Here is a 16,590-nt window from a genome sequence, read left to right on the forward strand (position 1 = left end):
GGCGTGACTTAACAGCGGATTTTAGCCACACTGTGCTATAAATTAATAAACGATATCACTTACGCCATATAACTCAGTTTACGGGAGTATCGAAACAATTTAAATTATTCAAAATCGCAATAAATTCTTTCCGATAAATGCATATGCGTTCCTACTAATATTTTATCATTCACATCGTCGCTAAAGACAAATCGGTCGCACTCATTATGATTTCAATCTGCTTCCAGATACAGTCTCGGCAAATCCAGAACAAGCAAGTGCTCCGCAACAAGCTGCTCAAGAACGCAAAGTCGTTCCACCGCAAGAAGAATCTACGCGAAGAGAAGCAGCAGGAAGACAACGCCACTGCCGACGCGGACGAGGTGGCAGAGGCGGCAGCGGCAGTCCAGCCACGCAAGCAGCACCTGCGTAACGCGCGAGTTCTCGGCAAGAAGAAAAATATCAAGGCCGCCGAGTTGCCCCGGCGCACCATCAAGCTCAGAAGCGCCATCGCCGAGCAGTCGGAGGAAGAAGAGCCGAAGAAGCGAGCGGCGAAGGCAGCTCCGGAAGAGGAGGTGAAGCCGAGGAAGAAGAAGCAACAGGAGTCGCTGAACGCCTCGCTAAAGGCGAGATCGCAGCTGCGCACGAACGACGGCAAGTTCGCGCGTAAGAACCTGGTCTCGCTCGACGCAAAGTCCAGGCGCTCGATCAACGACCCCGTACGGCTACTCACGCGCTCCAAACTCCGCGCCGCGGCCAAGCTAGCCTGGAAGGAGCATACCAAGATCTCGCGACGCATCACGCGGTTACGTTCACTCGACGCAGTCGAGAAATCCGTTGACAAGGAGGACGTGGAACCGGAGGCTGTCAAGTCGGCCAAGGTAACGTCGAGAACCGCGTCGATTGAGGAGAAACCCGTGGAACAGCTGCCTGTATATTGCGGCAGAGGCAGGAGACCAAAGAAACTAGTGGAGGCGACGAGGCTCGCGGCTGAAGCGGCAGCGGCTAATGATACCGAGACATCAAGCGAGCCCAAGACCAGGAGGTCATCGATTGTCGCTGCACAGCAAAAGACTAGAAGATCGACTGCCTCGTTAGACGTCTCCTCGTCGGATTTGTCAAAGAAGAGTTCGAAAGCTTCGCCTGCGCCAACGCCGTCGCCCGAAGACAAGCTTGGATCCACCACGCGTAGCAACTCCAGAGCCAAGAGAGATGTCAAGGAGAAAAGCGAACCAGCTGCCGAAAGCGCGAACAAGAAAACGGCCAAAGAGGTGAGCGACAAGAAGACACCGAAACGAGTGGATAAGAAGGCCTCGCCCACGAGCGAAAGATCTGATGATTTGGAATTACCGATGGAAGCACCTTCGTCCGTGAAAAAGGAGAAGGTGGGAGTTGTGAGGAAGTCGCCTAGAAACAAGGACTCGGACGTGAAGGAGTCCGCGGAGGAGACGGCAACAAAATTGGAAGATAAAGTTGAGGAATCGTCACAGACGGAACCTGTTAAAGACAGTGAAAAGAAGGATGTCGCCGTTACCGCTACTCTCGAACCAAAGGAAACAGATGATAAGGTCGAAAAAGAGGAGGAAGACAAGGACAAAGGAGATGCGAGCGAGTCTGCTGTGAAGAAGGCCGTGCACGGCAAGCGACGTGGCAGAGTTAAGCGCGTCGTTGAGAAAGTTGAAGAGCAGCTGCAAGCTCCCGAGACAGCCGTGGCCGTCGAGGAAACTGTCAAAGCCGAGGAAGCCGAACCACCCAAAGACACGAGCGAAACGGAAGAACCAAATCCCACACCCGCAGAAATAAGCGCCGGCGATGATTCTTGTTCGAAGAGCAGCAGTAGCAGCAACTTGCAAAATCTGAGTCTCGAACACCTTCAACAAGAGTCCTCCAACTCGAACATGGACAGCGGCAAAGAGAATTCGTCCGAGACGATAATTAACATGTCGAAACTGAAGGTCGTTCGACCGAAGAAAACGAGAGGTTTGCGCAGGGACAATAAAGCTGTGAGCACCAAACGCTCGCTAAACAGCGTCATCGGCATCCTTACCGAGGGAGTCAACGTGCCGGTCGAGTCGTCGCAGGATGCAACTGTGGTGCTGACGGTGCAGACGACGGTGGATGCAGACGTCAACAGCAACCCGGAGAACGCTTGCCAGAACAGCGAGCAACCTTCTGTTGAGAGCAGCTGTTCCAGTGCCGAAGAGAGTAACAATATATCCGCGGAAGTTTGTGATACGAGTGCCAGTGATAGTGCGAGTGCGCCTTTGTCCGTAGAATTAGAAAAAACGAGCGAGGAAAAAGTGAAAGAAGTGCCGGAAGAAACAAAAACTGAGAAACAGGACGTTCCAAAAGTTAGCGAAGAAAGTGAGAAGATTACCGCGACGCCGATCCCCGAGAAGAAGAACGACATCGAAGTGAAACCAAGCGTGGCCGTCACCGTTGTCGAGCAGCCTGCGAACGATATCATTTTGGATTTGTCGAGAAGAAAACCCAAAGGGAAGGGATCGTTTTTAGAAAAGATCGTCTCGAAGATAGCCAAAAAGAAGGATGTCTCGCTCGAGGGTGAGAGTAGTTGTCACTTAGACATTGCACACGTTTCGGTAGAATGTCAAAAGAATTTGGAGAACGTTGAGAAAAAGAAAATTCAAGAAGCTAATAGTACAAAAGTAACGGAGGAAATTAAAATTGAAAGTTTGTTAAATAGGGACACGAGTGTGAAATTGAGCAAAAGTGCAACGGTAAATATTGTAAATAATACTGAAAGTACCGTATTACCCGAGAATAATGTAGTAGTTGATAGTGCATTGCCGAAGGAAGATAAGGTAGAAGATTCTAATGTTACCGAACTAACGCTTGTTAAACCTGTAGAAATTCAAGAGGAAGTTAACAAACCTGAAAGTAAAGTAGAGGAGAAAAGTAGCGAACTTCTAAATGGTGCGATCGAAAATATGGATTCTGATAAATCCGTAGAGTCAGAATCCAAAGTAGCTGTCGTAGAAGAGAAAGAAATGGAGGCCAAGCCGGGCAGGAAGCAGAAGTCGAAGAAACGATCCTTCGAGAGTAATTCGCCTAAGAAAAATAAGAAGAAGTCTGTGGAAAGCGAAAATGCGGACGACGACGACGACGACGATAACAAGGAGGAAATCTGCCTGGCGGATATCATGAAGCTCATCGACAGGCCAAAGTCGAGCGAAGCGCAGAGCGATGCCAGGGCTGAAGTTGTACAGGGGAGCGTAAAGCCGGGAAAGAGGAAAAGTCCCGACGACGAGGCGGAATTGAATTCTGTGAGCACGAGTATTGAAGACTCGGCTGCGTCGATCAAATGTACAAAAGATAACGAATTAACGAAAAAGTCGAGGCGCAAGAGCAGTCAGAAGAAAAATAAGAGTGAAATTTCTAAATTAGCGGACGAAAGTCGTGCGGACAAAGAAGTGAACGATAAAAATGATTCTAACGTAATTTTAGAAAAAGAAAACATAGAAATAAAAGTGACGAGTGATAGTAATGAAGGCGTTATGGAACAAATAAGTGCGATTACTTTAGGACCAATGGCAGAAGTAGAAAAAACTAAAATTGATGAATCTATAAAGCCGGATATTGAAATCGAAAAAGATGAACCATTAGTAACAAAACCGATCTCAGAAGTAGAAACGCCTGAGCAAACAGAAGAAAATATGGGCACTGATAACGTAACAGAACAAATTTCGGTGTCAGATGATACCGGAGCTCGAGAGAAACCTACCAGACGAAAGAAGAAAGGATCCAAGAAAAATTCCATAATTCAGAAACCAGAACTGACCGAAAAGTCTCCAGTCGCAGCTGACGATGAATCGTTCAAAATTCCCGAATCGACCGAAATCGCCAAACCCTCGAAGAAACGTAGCTCTAAAAGGAAATCAAATGCCAAAACGATCTCCAACGATCAAGATTTGGAAAAGGACGAAGACGAAACCACCGACAAACTGGATGACAAATCAGACTTGAGCAATGATAATTTCGACCAATATTCGTCAATGTCGGAATCGGAAGATCGATCCACTCCTAAACGCATTTCGAGGCGAAGCACCCGCAGCAACAAAACACTCGAAATCGAAGATGCGTTCGGCAGTGTCAAAGAATCAGACGAGTCCGATGTGTCCTCTGTCAACGAAATGGATTCTTCAAGACCAAGGCGTTCACAACGCAAAGCTGCTATGGTCGACAGCAGCCGCGACGTTTCAGTAAGTTCTGTCGATGAAAATAACTCATCATCGGAAAGCAAGCCCGAGAAGAAGCGAAATTCAAGTAGGAAAGCTAAAAAGAACGTTTCTCTTGTTGACGAGCATCTCGAATTATTCAGTGATAATGAAGTTTTCGCTGAACCCGTAAGTCAGGAGATTGACAAATCAGTGACCGAAGAAATTGTTGAAAATAATGCCGATAAGAGTTTGGACGAAGTAGAAAAACAACCATCTGTGGAAATCGAGACGGCTGAAAATATTGAAGTAGAAGAGGAATCTGCAGTAATGCACAAAGATGAACAAAAGGTTGAAGAGACATTGGATGCCAATAAAAAAGATGATGCTGCAGAAACACTACCAATGCCAATAACGGACAAAGTCGAAAATGCAGAATTACAATTAAGCTCGGTCGACGAAACTCTCGATCTCGCGGATAAACAATTATCCATGAATCAAGAAGTTTCTGCCTTGGAGCTCGATGAATCTGGGAATCCTGATCTACAGACGCCGAAAAAGCGATTGGCCGGCAATTTCGCGATCGTCACCAAGTCCGGTAAAATTCTCATCGTTGAAAAGAAGAAAAAGCTTACAAAGGAAGCTGCGAAGTTCTTCTGCGACGTATGCGCAACAAGCTTCACGCGCAAGAGCAGTCTCAAAAAGCACAACTTGTCACAATCTCACATTCTACAGCTTACTATGAGCAGTGATAAAGACGTATCCAAGCAAATACAGGACTTTTCTGGGCAACCCGTGAATCTTTCTAAAGATGTTGACGAAAAAATTGTGGAAGAGGAAAAAGAAAACGAAAATAGGGTCATTGAAAACCAACAAGTTTATAATAGAGATTTGGAGCAGACTTCGCCAGAAAATCTTGTGATCAAAGACCGAAAACCGGCTATTGAAAAAGAGATCGTAGAGGAACCACTGAACATGAGCATCGGCAAAACTACTCCCATTATCATGGATACGATCCCGGCCAACGTTTTGCACATCCGGGAACCTCCACTTCGATCACCGGAGGAAGAGTTAGAGGACGAGATGCTCGACGAAGAAATCTGTAAAATTACAGAGAACATGAGTCACGACGAGTACGTGCTCACTGATCACGTCAGTCCTGTGACACCAGAGGCCGCATCGACGCCAGTCAAGGAAGTCGAGACGCCAGCCAAAGTACCCGCTCCGATCATCAAGGCTGCTCCAAAAATGAAAAAAGAGAAGAAGAAGAAAAATTTAGCCGACGAACATCTCGATTTGGACACGCCGGTTCCAACTAAAGTTTCACAGGCTGTAGCTGAAACTCCATCGGATGCTAGCGTTCAAAACGACCCGATAGAAGATAAGAACTTTGAAGAAGATTCGATCTTAAACAAATCCGAGGAGGAGACTATCAACGAATCGTTGAACGGTATTAGCGAAGCTGAAGTTGAATCTGAACCTGTAAGCAGTAAAAAATCGAGTAGCAAGAAGGATAAGAAATCAAAGAAAAACCAAGCGAAAAAAGATGAAGAGAATGAAAGTAAACGAACAAATCGCAGTAAAAATCAAAATATTTCACAAGATGTAAATCCAAATGTTTTGGAAAGTTCGCGCCCAAAGAGAAACCAATTAAGGCCGAGCTACAAGGAGGACGATTTTGATATTATCGAACCTCTAAATGACCGCCGAGAGTCTTCAAGACCTAAGCGGGACAGAAGTAATTTAAGTCTTGTTGAAAGCGATCAGTCTGATTTCGAAAACGACGAGTCTTTGAGAAAATCAAAAGACACTTCGAAGACCAGGCGGGACAAGAGCAATGCAAGCGTCACCGAAACTGAAACGTCCGATGCCGAAAAGGACGTTTCTATGAAGAAGGGTAAAGGAAAGAAGAACCAAAACAAAAAGAAAAGCGCTAAATCGACCAAGGAACAGGATTCCAAAAAACTCGTCGATAAAGAAGCCGAAGGTGTTGTCGATCAAAATTCAGAGTTGAGCGCAGAAACATTAAATACAGAACTTGTGGAAACAGATGAATCGATAGTCAAAGAAAAGGTTGACGAAGAACAGGGAAACGTATCAGTCAAGACAAAGAAAGGCAAAAAGACAAAAACCACGCCTGTAGAAAATGAAAGTGCTTCCATTCAGGAATATGAAGCAAAGATGGAAGAAGAAAAGCCCATCGTTGAAGAAATACCGATAACTAATCAAAAACAAGCAAAATCGAAGAAAAATCAAAACAAGCGCAAGAAGAAGAACGCACAGAAAGACGAATCGATACTGGAATCTTCCAAAGACGAATTTGACCAAGCGAACTTCTCAGAAACTTCATCTGCGAAACAAGTGGGCGAAAAGAGCCACGACGAAAATTCAAAACCGAGCAATCTCCTCGAGTCTTCTTTGGAAGCCTCTGAGAACACGCTAATTAGTCAAACAGAGATAACGATTCCATCTCTGCCGATCCGATCATCAAGGTCTCATCTGGAATCTGCGTCCAAGGACAGCGACAGTAAGCAGTCGTCGATCTTCCCACATCTTGGTGGTGAGAATTTCAAATCGTTCGAGGACTCGAAAAACGACCTCACGGCGTCGATGTTGACTGGTTTTGACAGCGATGAAAATTCTCTGGACACCAACATGTCCGTGGATATACAGAAACTGCTCAATGACCCAGAGATGACAACGGAAATCACCAAGCAGCCCGATGAGGACTCTCAGGGCACCGACAACATCGAACCCGTCGACGTTCTCAACATCAAAAAACCAGAGACGCAAAAGTCCTCGACGCCCTCTCTGGTCACCGCAGAGGAGGAGACCACAGAGATTGAGGCTAAAGAAGATGTGAAGAAAACTCTAATAAATAAAGCAGTCAGCAAGAGATCCCAGAAAGCTTCGAAATCCGCAGAAGGCAAAAAGTCGAAGAAACGCAGCGGACATAAGTCGAGAAATGACAGCAACAAGGTAGTGAACGATGTCTCGAGCCTGAGCGAAGACAGTGAGAATGCGGAAGAAAAAGAGGACGATAGTAAGCTGCAAAAGAGTAAGAACAAAATTGTTAAAAGCGTCTTCGGTCGCGTCTTCGGTGGAGAGAAAATCGACAAAGTAAAAGAGGTCCTGGACGACTGGCAGTCCCGCTCCGAGAACAACTCGTCCGATGACAGTGAGAGCGAAAAATCGACGAGACACTCGCGATCACGGTCGAGGAAGAGTCTGCGCAACGGTGGCAGCATCAAGAAGTCGGCAGAAGCTAGCGGAAGGAGTAGGCAGAGCAAGAAGCGCGCGGAGGAGTTAATTTCCAGAGCGTTTAATGACGACTCGCCAGTACCGGGTGGCAAGATTCAAAGATCATCAAGGAGGAGTCAGGCGAAATCGATGAGTCCGTCCAACGACAAATCGGAGAGCGACGATGAGGATGATGAACAGGAGGATGAGAAGATTGAAAAACGAGCGGTATCCAGTTCGAGGAGAGGCAAAAAGAGAACCAATGCAAAGAACTTGGACTCGTCTATCGTCGAATCCAAGCAGGCCAAGTACCAGAGCAACGTGGAAGATGACGATGGGGAGGTCGTGAATAAGTCCGAGGAATCGCAGGTCTCGCAGTCGACAACCGGGCACCAGAAAGTTCAGTCTTGCGAGGTCGAGAACACCAACACCAACACAAACGAGGAGGACGAAGACGACGAGCTGAACAGCAGAATGTCTGCGGTTTACGCCAGAGACACGAGCGAAGACGAAGATAACACCCTTCGATCCTCCTCCAGCAGCGAGCATGACGTGGAGAAGCCAAGAGAGGAGTCGCGCAAGTCTCGCAAGAAAAAGAAAATATCGCGAAGAGTCTCCAGTGGTTTCACAAGTTCGGAGAAGGTAGTAATCAGGTCTCCGCAAGTACTGGCTCGTCACGAAACCGACGCCGACGGACCAACCGAGGTGGTGACGATCGCACCAACTGACGCCATTGAGGATAACGCGTTGGATCTAGAAATGTCTATCGTGGAGAAAATTCCGGAGAAGCCCGCGAGACAAACGACAAAGGTGCTCAATTTCGACGAGGAACTGTTCGTCGAGTGCTGTTCGAGGTTGAAGGCCACCAGCGAGAAGGAGTTCAGAGGAGCCAAGAAGATCAAGCTCGATCACTCCGGAGATCAGGCTGCCACCAGTGCTTATCATCATCAGCATCATCACAGGAAAGACGAGCAGATCGGCGGATACAAGCCGACGAAGGACAGGTGGAGAGACGTGGAGAGCCAGAACAGTCTTGGAAGCTTGCTGGAGTCGGTTAATCAGGTAATAAAAATTAGAAAGCAGAATTTCTTAACATAATAGACGTAGGACTGTATTCATAGATCTATAACTGGTGACGGTTTTATAAAACAGTTAGAAAATTATTATCTAGATGTGTACATATCATTATTTTACGCTTTTTAGAATATTTCGCGCTACATTTTCATGGAAGTTTATTCGATAACGTTAACGGAATACGTAACATAAGATTATTAATCTTACGTTCATCGACATTGTCTCGCGCAATGCTGTATTTAGTAACTGTTAGTTTATCCATTTTCTCATTGCATGGGCATTCTCATCTTATGTAATACGTGCTATATACACATTATTAATATTTTTACAAGTCTTTTTTGGGGAACAAAATGAGTGTCATGTATGATCTTTGCCAATCATCGCATCTGTGTGAATCTTTCTGTAAACCATTTTTACAGGACCATTGACCCAGCTTTGTACAGACAATGTCTCTCTCGGTATGCATGCAAAAAGGTAGAGAGCTCTCATATTAACAACATCACATTTATAAGTGCAATCACCTCACTCTTATCACTAAATACTAATGTGTACCTATACCTATATATCATTAAAATGTATGCACCAGAGCACTTATAACGATGTTCCGAGTTACTGAAAGATTTTGTATTAGGCAGTATATTTGAATTATTGTCATATTGTATACTCTCACGTTACTGTTTCGGAATACACTTTGTCAAAGTATCATTCGAATATTCCGATGCTTAGCCTCGAGTATTTTCAATGAAAATCAATTAACAAGCATGATACGAAAAATCAAACCCCCATTTTCTGCCTCTAAAATTCAACTCTCAACTTTACCAATCCACAGCTGCTGGGCGAAGATTACAACAGCCGAGAGAAAGAATACGCTTCGACGAGCCCAACCAAGCGCAGTCGTGGCCACCATCACCACCATCACCACCATCACCATCACCATCACGGTCACAATCGTCACCATCACAGCCACCACCACAATGTGGAACGATCGGTGAGTCCAGAGGACAGCCAAGTACAGCGAGCAGCGGTCGACGACAACCTCGGCTACGACGACAGCCTCGATGTCGCATTCGAGCACAATAACAAGCTGCGTAACAAAATTCAACAACGGATGCGCGAAAGCGAGAATCTCATCGCCACGTCCTTCGGTCAAAAGCACAGCAGTCCTGCACCAGCTGCCGAGGCTTACGACGGTTACGGATACGAGTCGAAGACTAAGATGAACAACGGGTTGGGAGGCTTGCTTGATAAGGCGCTGTCGAACCTGTTGCATCATAATGAAAAGCACGATCACAAGTGAGTATTTTTAATAAAATTGTCAATTGTTATTAATCGAACAAACTGTAAGGAAATAGTTAGAAATAAAAAATCTTTTTTTAACTAGTGTTGAAATAGTTTAAGCGAAGACGTTTAAAAGTAAAATAAATGCTTGAAAGTAAAAACACGCTTTTGCGTTCACAGCGGTTCGGCGCCAATGAAGCTTTTAGCCGAATTAGCTTGCGCTCGAGCACCGACCTCCACCACACCGACGGTACCCGAAAAACCACCAAAATCCTCTCCGACGCACGAAGAGCTCGATACATCAACCGAGATCCTGGAACCAGCCTATGAGTCGCATCGCGAATTGAAATCTCCAAAAAAATCCAAGAATCCCATCAAAGAACTGTTCGAGCGCAAAAAAGAGCTCTATGATAAAAAGCAACAGCTCGAGAAGCTCAAGCTCTCGTCGCCAAAATCATCGGAAAAATCTCGTAAGCAGAAAAAGGTCAAGGTAGTGCAACACAACATCCCGATAATTCGCACGAGCCAGTACCGTGGGGGCATAGCTGAGAGGAAGAAGCGCCGCGATATCGGCGGACTCCTGAGCAAAAAGAAGGACCATCAATCCAAAGAGATTAAGGATATCTACGATTTCGACGACGAAGAAAGCGTCAGTGATCCTGGATTCACTTCTGTTTTGTCCTATCGTTCCAAAATCGATGAGCCGAGCAGAGAGTCGACCATGAATGCGTTACTCTCCAAGACCATTGGAGAGACTCTAATGAACGGAAAATCCATCGCTGCTATGGGTGACAATTTGAAGAATATGGTCGATCGCAAATTCAGAGACATAGAGAAGTTCGCGCCGAAAGCTAAGACTCCGGTGAACGCTGTGGTCTGCGAAGAGAAACAACAACAGCCAAATGTCAGAGGTAAGAGATGTAACACACAATATTATATTTTTCATTCAATTATAAGTATTAACTACAAACTTGAACACAACGTGTGTATTCATTTTTTTTTTTTTTTTTTTTTTTTTTTTTTTTTTTTTTTTTTAATATCCATAGGACCAATGGACGTGTTCGTTGAAAGGCGACAGAAGTCGAAGCGCTCATCCGGTGAACGCTCATCTAGCAAACACGCCGGAAAATCGAAGAGAAAGAGTGGAAAAGGTGCTAAGAAAAAGTCACGAAATGCATGGTACGAGGATGACAGCTCAGATGAGTTCGTAACCAAACTGAAAGCTGACGATATACAGGGTGTAGGAATATCTAAGAGCCAGAGGACTTGCTCTAAAGGCAAGCAAAATCTTTTCGCGGAGATATCGTCGACTTCGTCGGAGAGCGAATTCGAGAGGGATTTGGGAGATGAGGATGATTTCGAGCCGAAGCTCGTTGTTGCCGAACCTCCCAACAACGACGTTACAGACGAACAAGGTAATATCATAGACGCTTTTTTTGCATTTGATAGGCTGCGTGTAAGATATACTAAAATTTACTTTTTTTCTTTATGGACAGAAGGAACGAAGGAGAAAGAAAACTTGGCTAACGACGAATCTCAGAACGTGGAAAGCCATGAGGACGTTTGGCGAAGATCTCGAGCGAAAAGCGACTCGCCTCTTCATGATCACAAAAAATCAGAGTCTGAGGAACTCTCGGACCACCCATTGGTGATAGACGAAAATCACAAGGAGCCAGCCGACATTGAGCAGCGTACTAACAGCGATGACGAGACAGAAGAACGCACTTTTGAGCTGGACGATCTATATCGCGAGGACAGCTCGATCGCCGATTCAGATCGCGATGAATTATCAATCGCAGCTGAAGACAAGTCGAACTCACTGCTCAAGGCTCCTGAAACAACGTCGCAATCTTTACAGGACAAAAAATCCTCTACGGAAAATTATATCTCAATCGAAGATGCGCTGGATTTACTTGATCGTCCACTGGAGGAAACTTCAAAGAAGGGCCGATCCTCTTCTTCTACTATCACTGCTGTTAAACAATTCACACCCGATGTCTTTCAGAAGGACAAGAGAATGCAAGAGATCGATGATTCGCAGGACGATGATGAGGCGACACCTGCTGTTGCCACAAAACTAGATGAACTACCGGAGAAACTATCCGGCAACGAGAAGCCGCAGCGTCAACCTGATAATCTACCTCTTCACGTTTTTCTCAGTCGCAAAGTACAGGAGTCAAAAAAGCGAAAGCAACAGCAGGAGCTCAAAAAGCTTATCGAAGAGCAGGAAAGAATAATGCTAGATCTCCAGCCTACGAGACGTCAGCGAAAGTGCGCAATAGGCAAGCAGGGGCTGCTCGCGGAAATCAGCAGTTCAGATGAGGAGCTCTCGATACCCTACAATAGGAAGTCTGGCGACAAAAGCGACAACAGTGAGAAAATGCGAAACAAACAGAAGCAGCGTGAGTCCAAGGAAAAACGCAAAGAGAGATATATAGAGAAAAAGCACGAACAGATGATCGCAAAAGAGCAGAAGGCTATTGAGGAGGAAATTATGCGCGAACTTGAGGAGAAGAGGTTAAGCGCTGCTAGTGAGGCATCTGGCTCTGAGAAGGACGAAAAGAAACCTACCCCGGAAGAAATTTCTGCAGAAACTAGAGAGAAAACATTTATGCCTAAACACGACAAGGCCAGTCCTAAGAAACACTCGCACAAACAGAAGAGCCGTGAAATTCTCGATGAGAGCGACAGCTGCAACACAAATAAGATCAAGCGGCCGAAATCCACAATGAAAGCAACCACCGATACCGAGAACGACGAAGTGAATACCTCGATCGAAGCTGCGCCGCCTAAGAAAAAACGCCCGGCGAACAAGTCGCCCCAGAAAGCTAAAAAGTCTCAACAAAAGGCGGAATCGAAGACACCTAGTGAATCCAAAAAGTCAAAACAATCACCAAGCAATGCGAGTCGCTCCAAGAGTCGGCCAACGTCGCTGAACCGTGGGAAAGAAACGAAAGAACAACAGTCGCGGGCTCTGAGCAACAAGCGAGAGTCTGATCTTGACAGCGACGAAGAGCTAAAAGCTACCAAGTCCTGGAACAAAGTAGACGAAGGTGTAGGAGTCGCAATCGGTCGCAGAAAACGCGCCGCTGCCAACCAGCTGTACTACTGGTCGAGTTCAAGCGATGATGAAGACGAGGAGAAGCAATTGGCGGCGGCGATGGCAGCTAGTGCTGCAGCCAGTGCGCAGGGAACAGCAGCGAACAACGTTCCTGTCACAACTGCGACGCTGGATGTCCAGCAGGAGGACGACCGACAGGAGCAGCATGGCTGGATCGTCGGTGACTCGCACAAAAAAATGATCACGATGCTCGCCATGGAAAAACAGATGAAGGAAAAACGTCGCAGAAGTGAGAACGATGAGCAATCCCCCGGAGGTGGCAATAGTGCTCCTGCCGGTGGCAAGGGAAAAAGTAAAAAACACAGAAACAGCACGTCTTGATACGTGTTTCATGACTAAAAACTCTTGAGATTGCGGGAAACAAAATGACAGCTTATTTTTGTATAGACGCTTCTTCCACTTTTTAATTTTTATGAAACGATTGTGTAAAAACTCTTTGAGCGATGAGTCGATTTTTTTAGGGAGAATGAGTGAATGAGAACATACTTAATGTTCGTTTGCAACGTATGTAGTTTAAAGTAGTAAAAAAGGACTTGGTTTCCAATGACATTGAACAAGGCGTGAAAACTCTTATAGAGGACGACGGCTGCTTCAAAGTTTGTCGGGGAAAATTTTTTTTATTAGCGTGACGAAGTTTTTTACACACACACACACACACACACGCGCGCCCACACACACACACACATATATATATATATATATATATATATATATATATATATATATATATATAGAAAAAATTAGTAAGAGCTTTATTGATTTTACAAGCAAATTTTGGTCGATGCAATATTGTTTTTAAAGACTTTGTATGTGCTGCAAAGTGATTCTTTATGTTGGCGTGCGAACGACTTCTAGTTATTTTGAGCAACGAGATAATCGTCGAGATCGTTTACTGATATTAGCTGTAGTAGCGTGTTTATAATGATGGCAGGAAGTGTTAGTGAGAGTATGAAAACATAAAAAATCCGTGCCGACAGACGACGGCGAAGAGAAAAAGGAGCAGCTTTTTAGCCACGGTTTATTCGTATACCTGTACGTGTAGCTCCTTTTCTTACCTTGTACGCAAGAGCCGCGGGTTGTATCCGCGGCCAGCTTAGATGAAAACAAATACAAAAAAATACCCGTTAGCATAATTTTCTTTTGTGATTCTTGCATTATAGAGCAGTAAATTTGCACTCTTAGGTAGCGTTTAAGTTTAGTCATCTTACGTTTTAGTCGAGACGAAGCACTACTGCCAACGAGCTCCTGTTCAACACATTAAATTTAATTTTCTTTCTATTTAATCTAAGATTTTATTTTACCATGATTAGCTAATCGTGCGAAGTCTGCGATTCTTGATTTAAGTACTCTTCCTTTTCTACGTGAATTTAAAAATAGCATGTTGTACGAAATAAAAGAAATGTAACATTAAGGTGTAAGGATATAAAAAATGCATTGTACATACATAGTTGCTTGGCGTGTAACAGTAGAGAGTACATTTCTTTTCTCATCGTATTCAAGATGTATAATTACATGAAAACAAGAAAAACAAAACACCGCGTATATTGTAATAATTGTAACTTTGTAAACTTAGAATGAAATGCAAAGCGACGAAAAATAAAAAAAAAAAATATAAATTCACAGCAAGGCGAGAGCAAAAGAGAAAACAAACATTATAAGGCACTCTTAGACAATATTAGAGAAATCTTGGTTTTTTAAGCATTGTTAATTTTCTTTCTCTCGTTTGAATTTTAGTGCAAGGACTCTGTGTGTGATGATAGGCAAAGCAAATTATGAGAAAAAAAGAAAAATAATAAAAAAAGTAAATAAATTTAATCGATTGGGCTTAAATTGTCCTAAAGTCCAATCGACTTCTGTGCTTTTCTTCTAAGCTTATCGGGTTTCGCAACATATCGCAGGATCTTAGAGAATCAAAGACCGAGATTGTTGAAAATTTGCTTATTATAAGGAAAAATTTACACATTTAAAATTTAAAGTCATCGACGTGCGTTTATATAGTCGATGCTTGTAATGTTCTAAGAAAGTCTTCGCTTCGATTCCTCACTACTTTTCCATTGTTTCCCATTTTCAATGTGTTCGACAAAGCGTCTAGAAGTCATATCGCAATATGTCAGTTAATTGATGTAGTCTATTGATTTAAGTAACATTGAAAAATGGTTGTTTTTAGTTTGCATATAGCGAAATATATGTAGCATTGAATCCAGAGACAGAAAACGAGAATATAGATTATTTGATTTTTCTTCCTTGTGGTACATATAATGAAATTATGCATTACACGTATAACATAAATATGATAATTATGCGAATGATAATAGACTCTATTGTAAATTTACTGCCATAATCATATATTATCGTACGAAAGCCTATGAGAATACCTATTATATAATATTACAATTTTAATTATTCCTGTAAAGACGAGATGTTACACATCCAGTGTAAATAGAGCATATTTTCAATGTGTCTGGAAAAGTATGTTTTGTAATATAAGCATTGCGAGAGGAAAAATAAAATTACTAAAGATACTGGTTTGTTTTATTTTCTTCTTTTTCTCCCGGTATCTGTGTATCCATTGGCTCAAATTTAACTTTATTTTTATAATTTGTATTTTTTTTATCTTAATTTTAATACTATTACACTAGATGGATAAAACAATTTTTGCAAGTATATTATTATAGCTACATTAATCAATTTTACTTTCGAAATGAAAAGAAATAATAATAATATAATTATACATAATATAATATAATTATACAGTTTAAAAACAGCATTTATGCTCTTTTGTCATATTTCAATCTGAATTATCCTATTTTTCTGCGTGATTAATATACAGTTAGTTGTTTCAAGTCTTTTGCTAATTATTGATAACTGACTCCAATAATTAGGCAAGTTTATATTGAAATAAAAAAAGGCAACTTTTTTATTGTAGTAACATTTACATAAATAAATAATTTGGTTATATTCAAGTATTTTAACTTATTCTATATTTCATTCATGCAAGTATAAAAATATAAACGCATCAAATCGTCGTTACTAAAGTTGTTCCGTCATAACTATTCCGCAACACGCAACACGCATGCACATGTATGAACGAGCAGGTTATGTGTGTGTTTGAATGAGAGTAGTGAGAGAGGGCAGCACCTTCCGGGGGCCTGTAGGATTGGACGGCGGAGAGGACGTCGTGGAGAGTCCTACTCTCTCTCGTGCTGAAGGTTAGGAGTTGAGGAACGAAGAATGTCCTCCCGCTTCTTCTGGATGAAATTTCTTTATTGTAGGTCTGGTTGGCACAAGCGCCTGAAACGTTCTGCCGCACGCAGGCGGCTACATGCGCTCCTTCGCTCTCCCTCTCTCTCGCTCAAACATGGCGGAGCTCCCCGCTCCTGACTAGCGGAGGAAGCTCCCTACACACTCCCCCCCGAGATTCTTGTTGCTCAACTTGCAAGCTCTGCAAGGAGCACCGGAAGAGTTGAGAGTACAGAAAGAATCGCATGAATATGTAAACTTAAGACTAAGGTACAAAAGTGTCAAACGCTGCTTACAAACTAAGTCACGAAGCTAAGCTTGTGATTTGAGATTTGACGCAAATTTTACGTTATTACGCGCGTACGTTTTTAGTACTGGACGCGGGACAGGTGGCTGATTGCCATTCAAACTGTCGCTAGGACCTGCTACATCGTCGACTAAGTTTTCTGAAATGAAAAATGCGGGCTTTAAAAGCTCTACCGA

General features: G+C 43.6%; 1 protein-coding gene across 4 annotated transcripts in view; it reads left to right on the forward strand.

Moving 5' to 3' along the window:
• The window catches only part of LOC100679295 (microtubule-associated protein futsch), an 82,429-nt gene extending 67,040 nt beyond the window's left edge, over nucleotides 1–15,389 (forward strand). For all 4 annotated transcript variants that reach the window (XM_031921353.2, XM_031921354.2, XM_003426176.5 and 1 more), the window contains 5 exons: nucleotides 228–8,456; nucleotides 9,298–9,761; nucleotides 9,927–10,657; nucleotides 10,793–11,161; nucleotides 11,243–15,389. In XM_031921353.2, the coding sequence (XP_031777213.1) occupies nucleotides 228–8,456; nucleotides 9,298–9,761; nucleotides 9,927–10,657; nucleotides 10,793–11,161; nucleotides 11,243–13,188 (11,739 nt within the window). In that variant the 3' untranslated portion in view covers nucleotides 13,189–15,389. The remainder of the gene's footprint in view (nucleotides 1–227; nucleotides 8,457–9,297; nucleotides 9,762–9,926; nucleotides 10,658–10,792; nucleotides 11,162–11,242) is intronic.
• The last annotated feature ends 1,201 nt before the right edge of the window (nucleotides 15,390–16,590 follow it).

Source organism: Nasonia vitripennis, chromosome 1, assembly GCF_009193385.2.
Source record: "Nasonia vitripennis strain AsymCx chromosome 1, Nvit_psr_1.1, whole genome shotgun sequence".
NCBI lineage: Eukaryota > Metazoa > Arthropoda > Insecta > Hymenoptera > Pteromalidae > Nasonia > Nasonia vitripennis.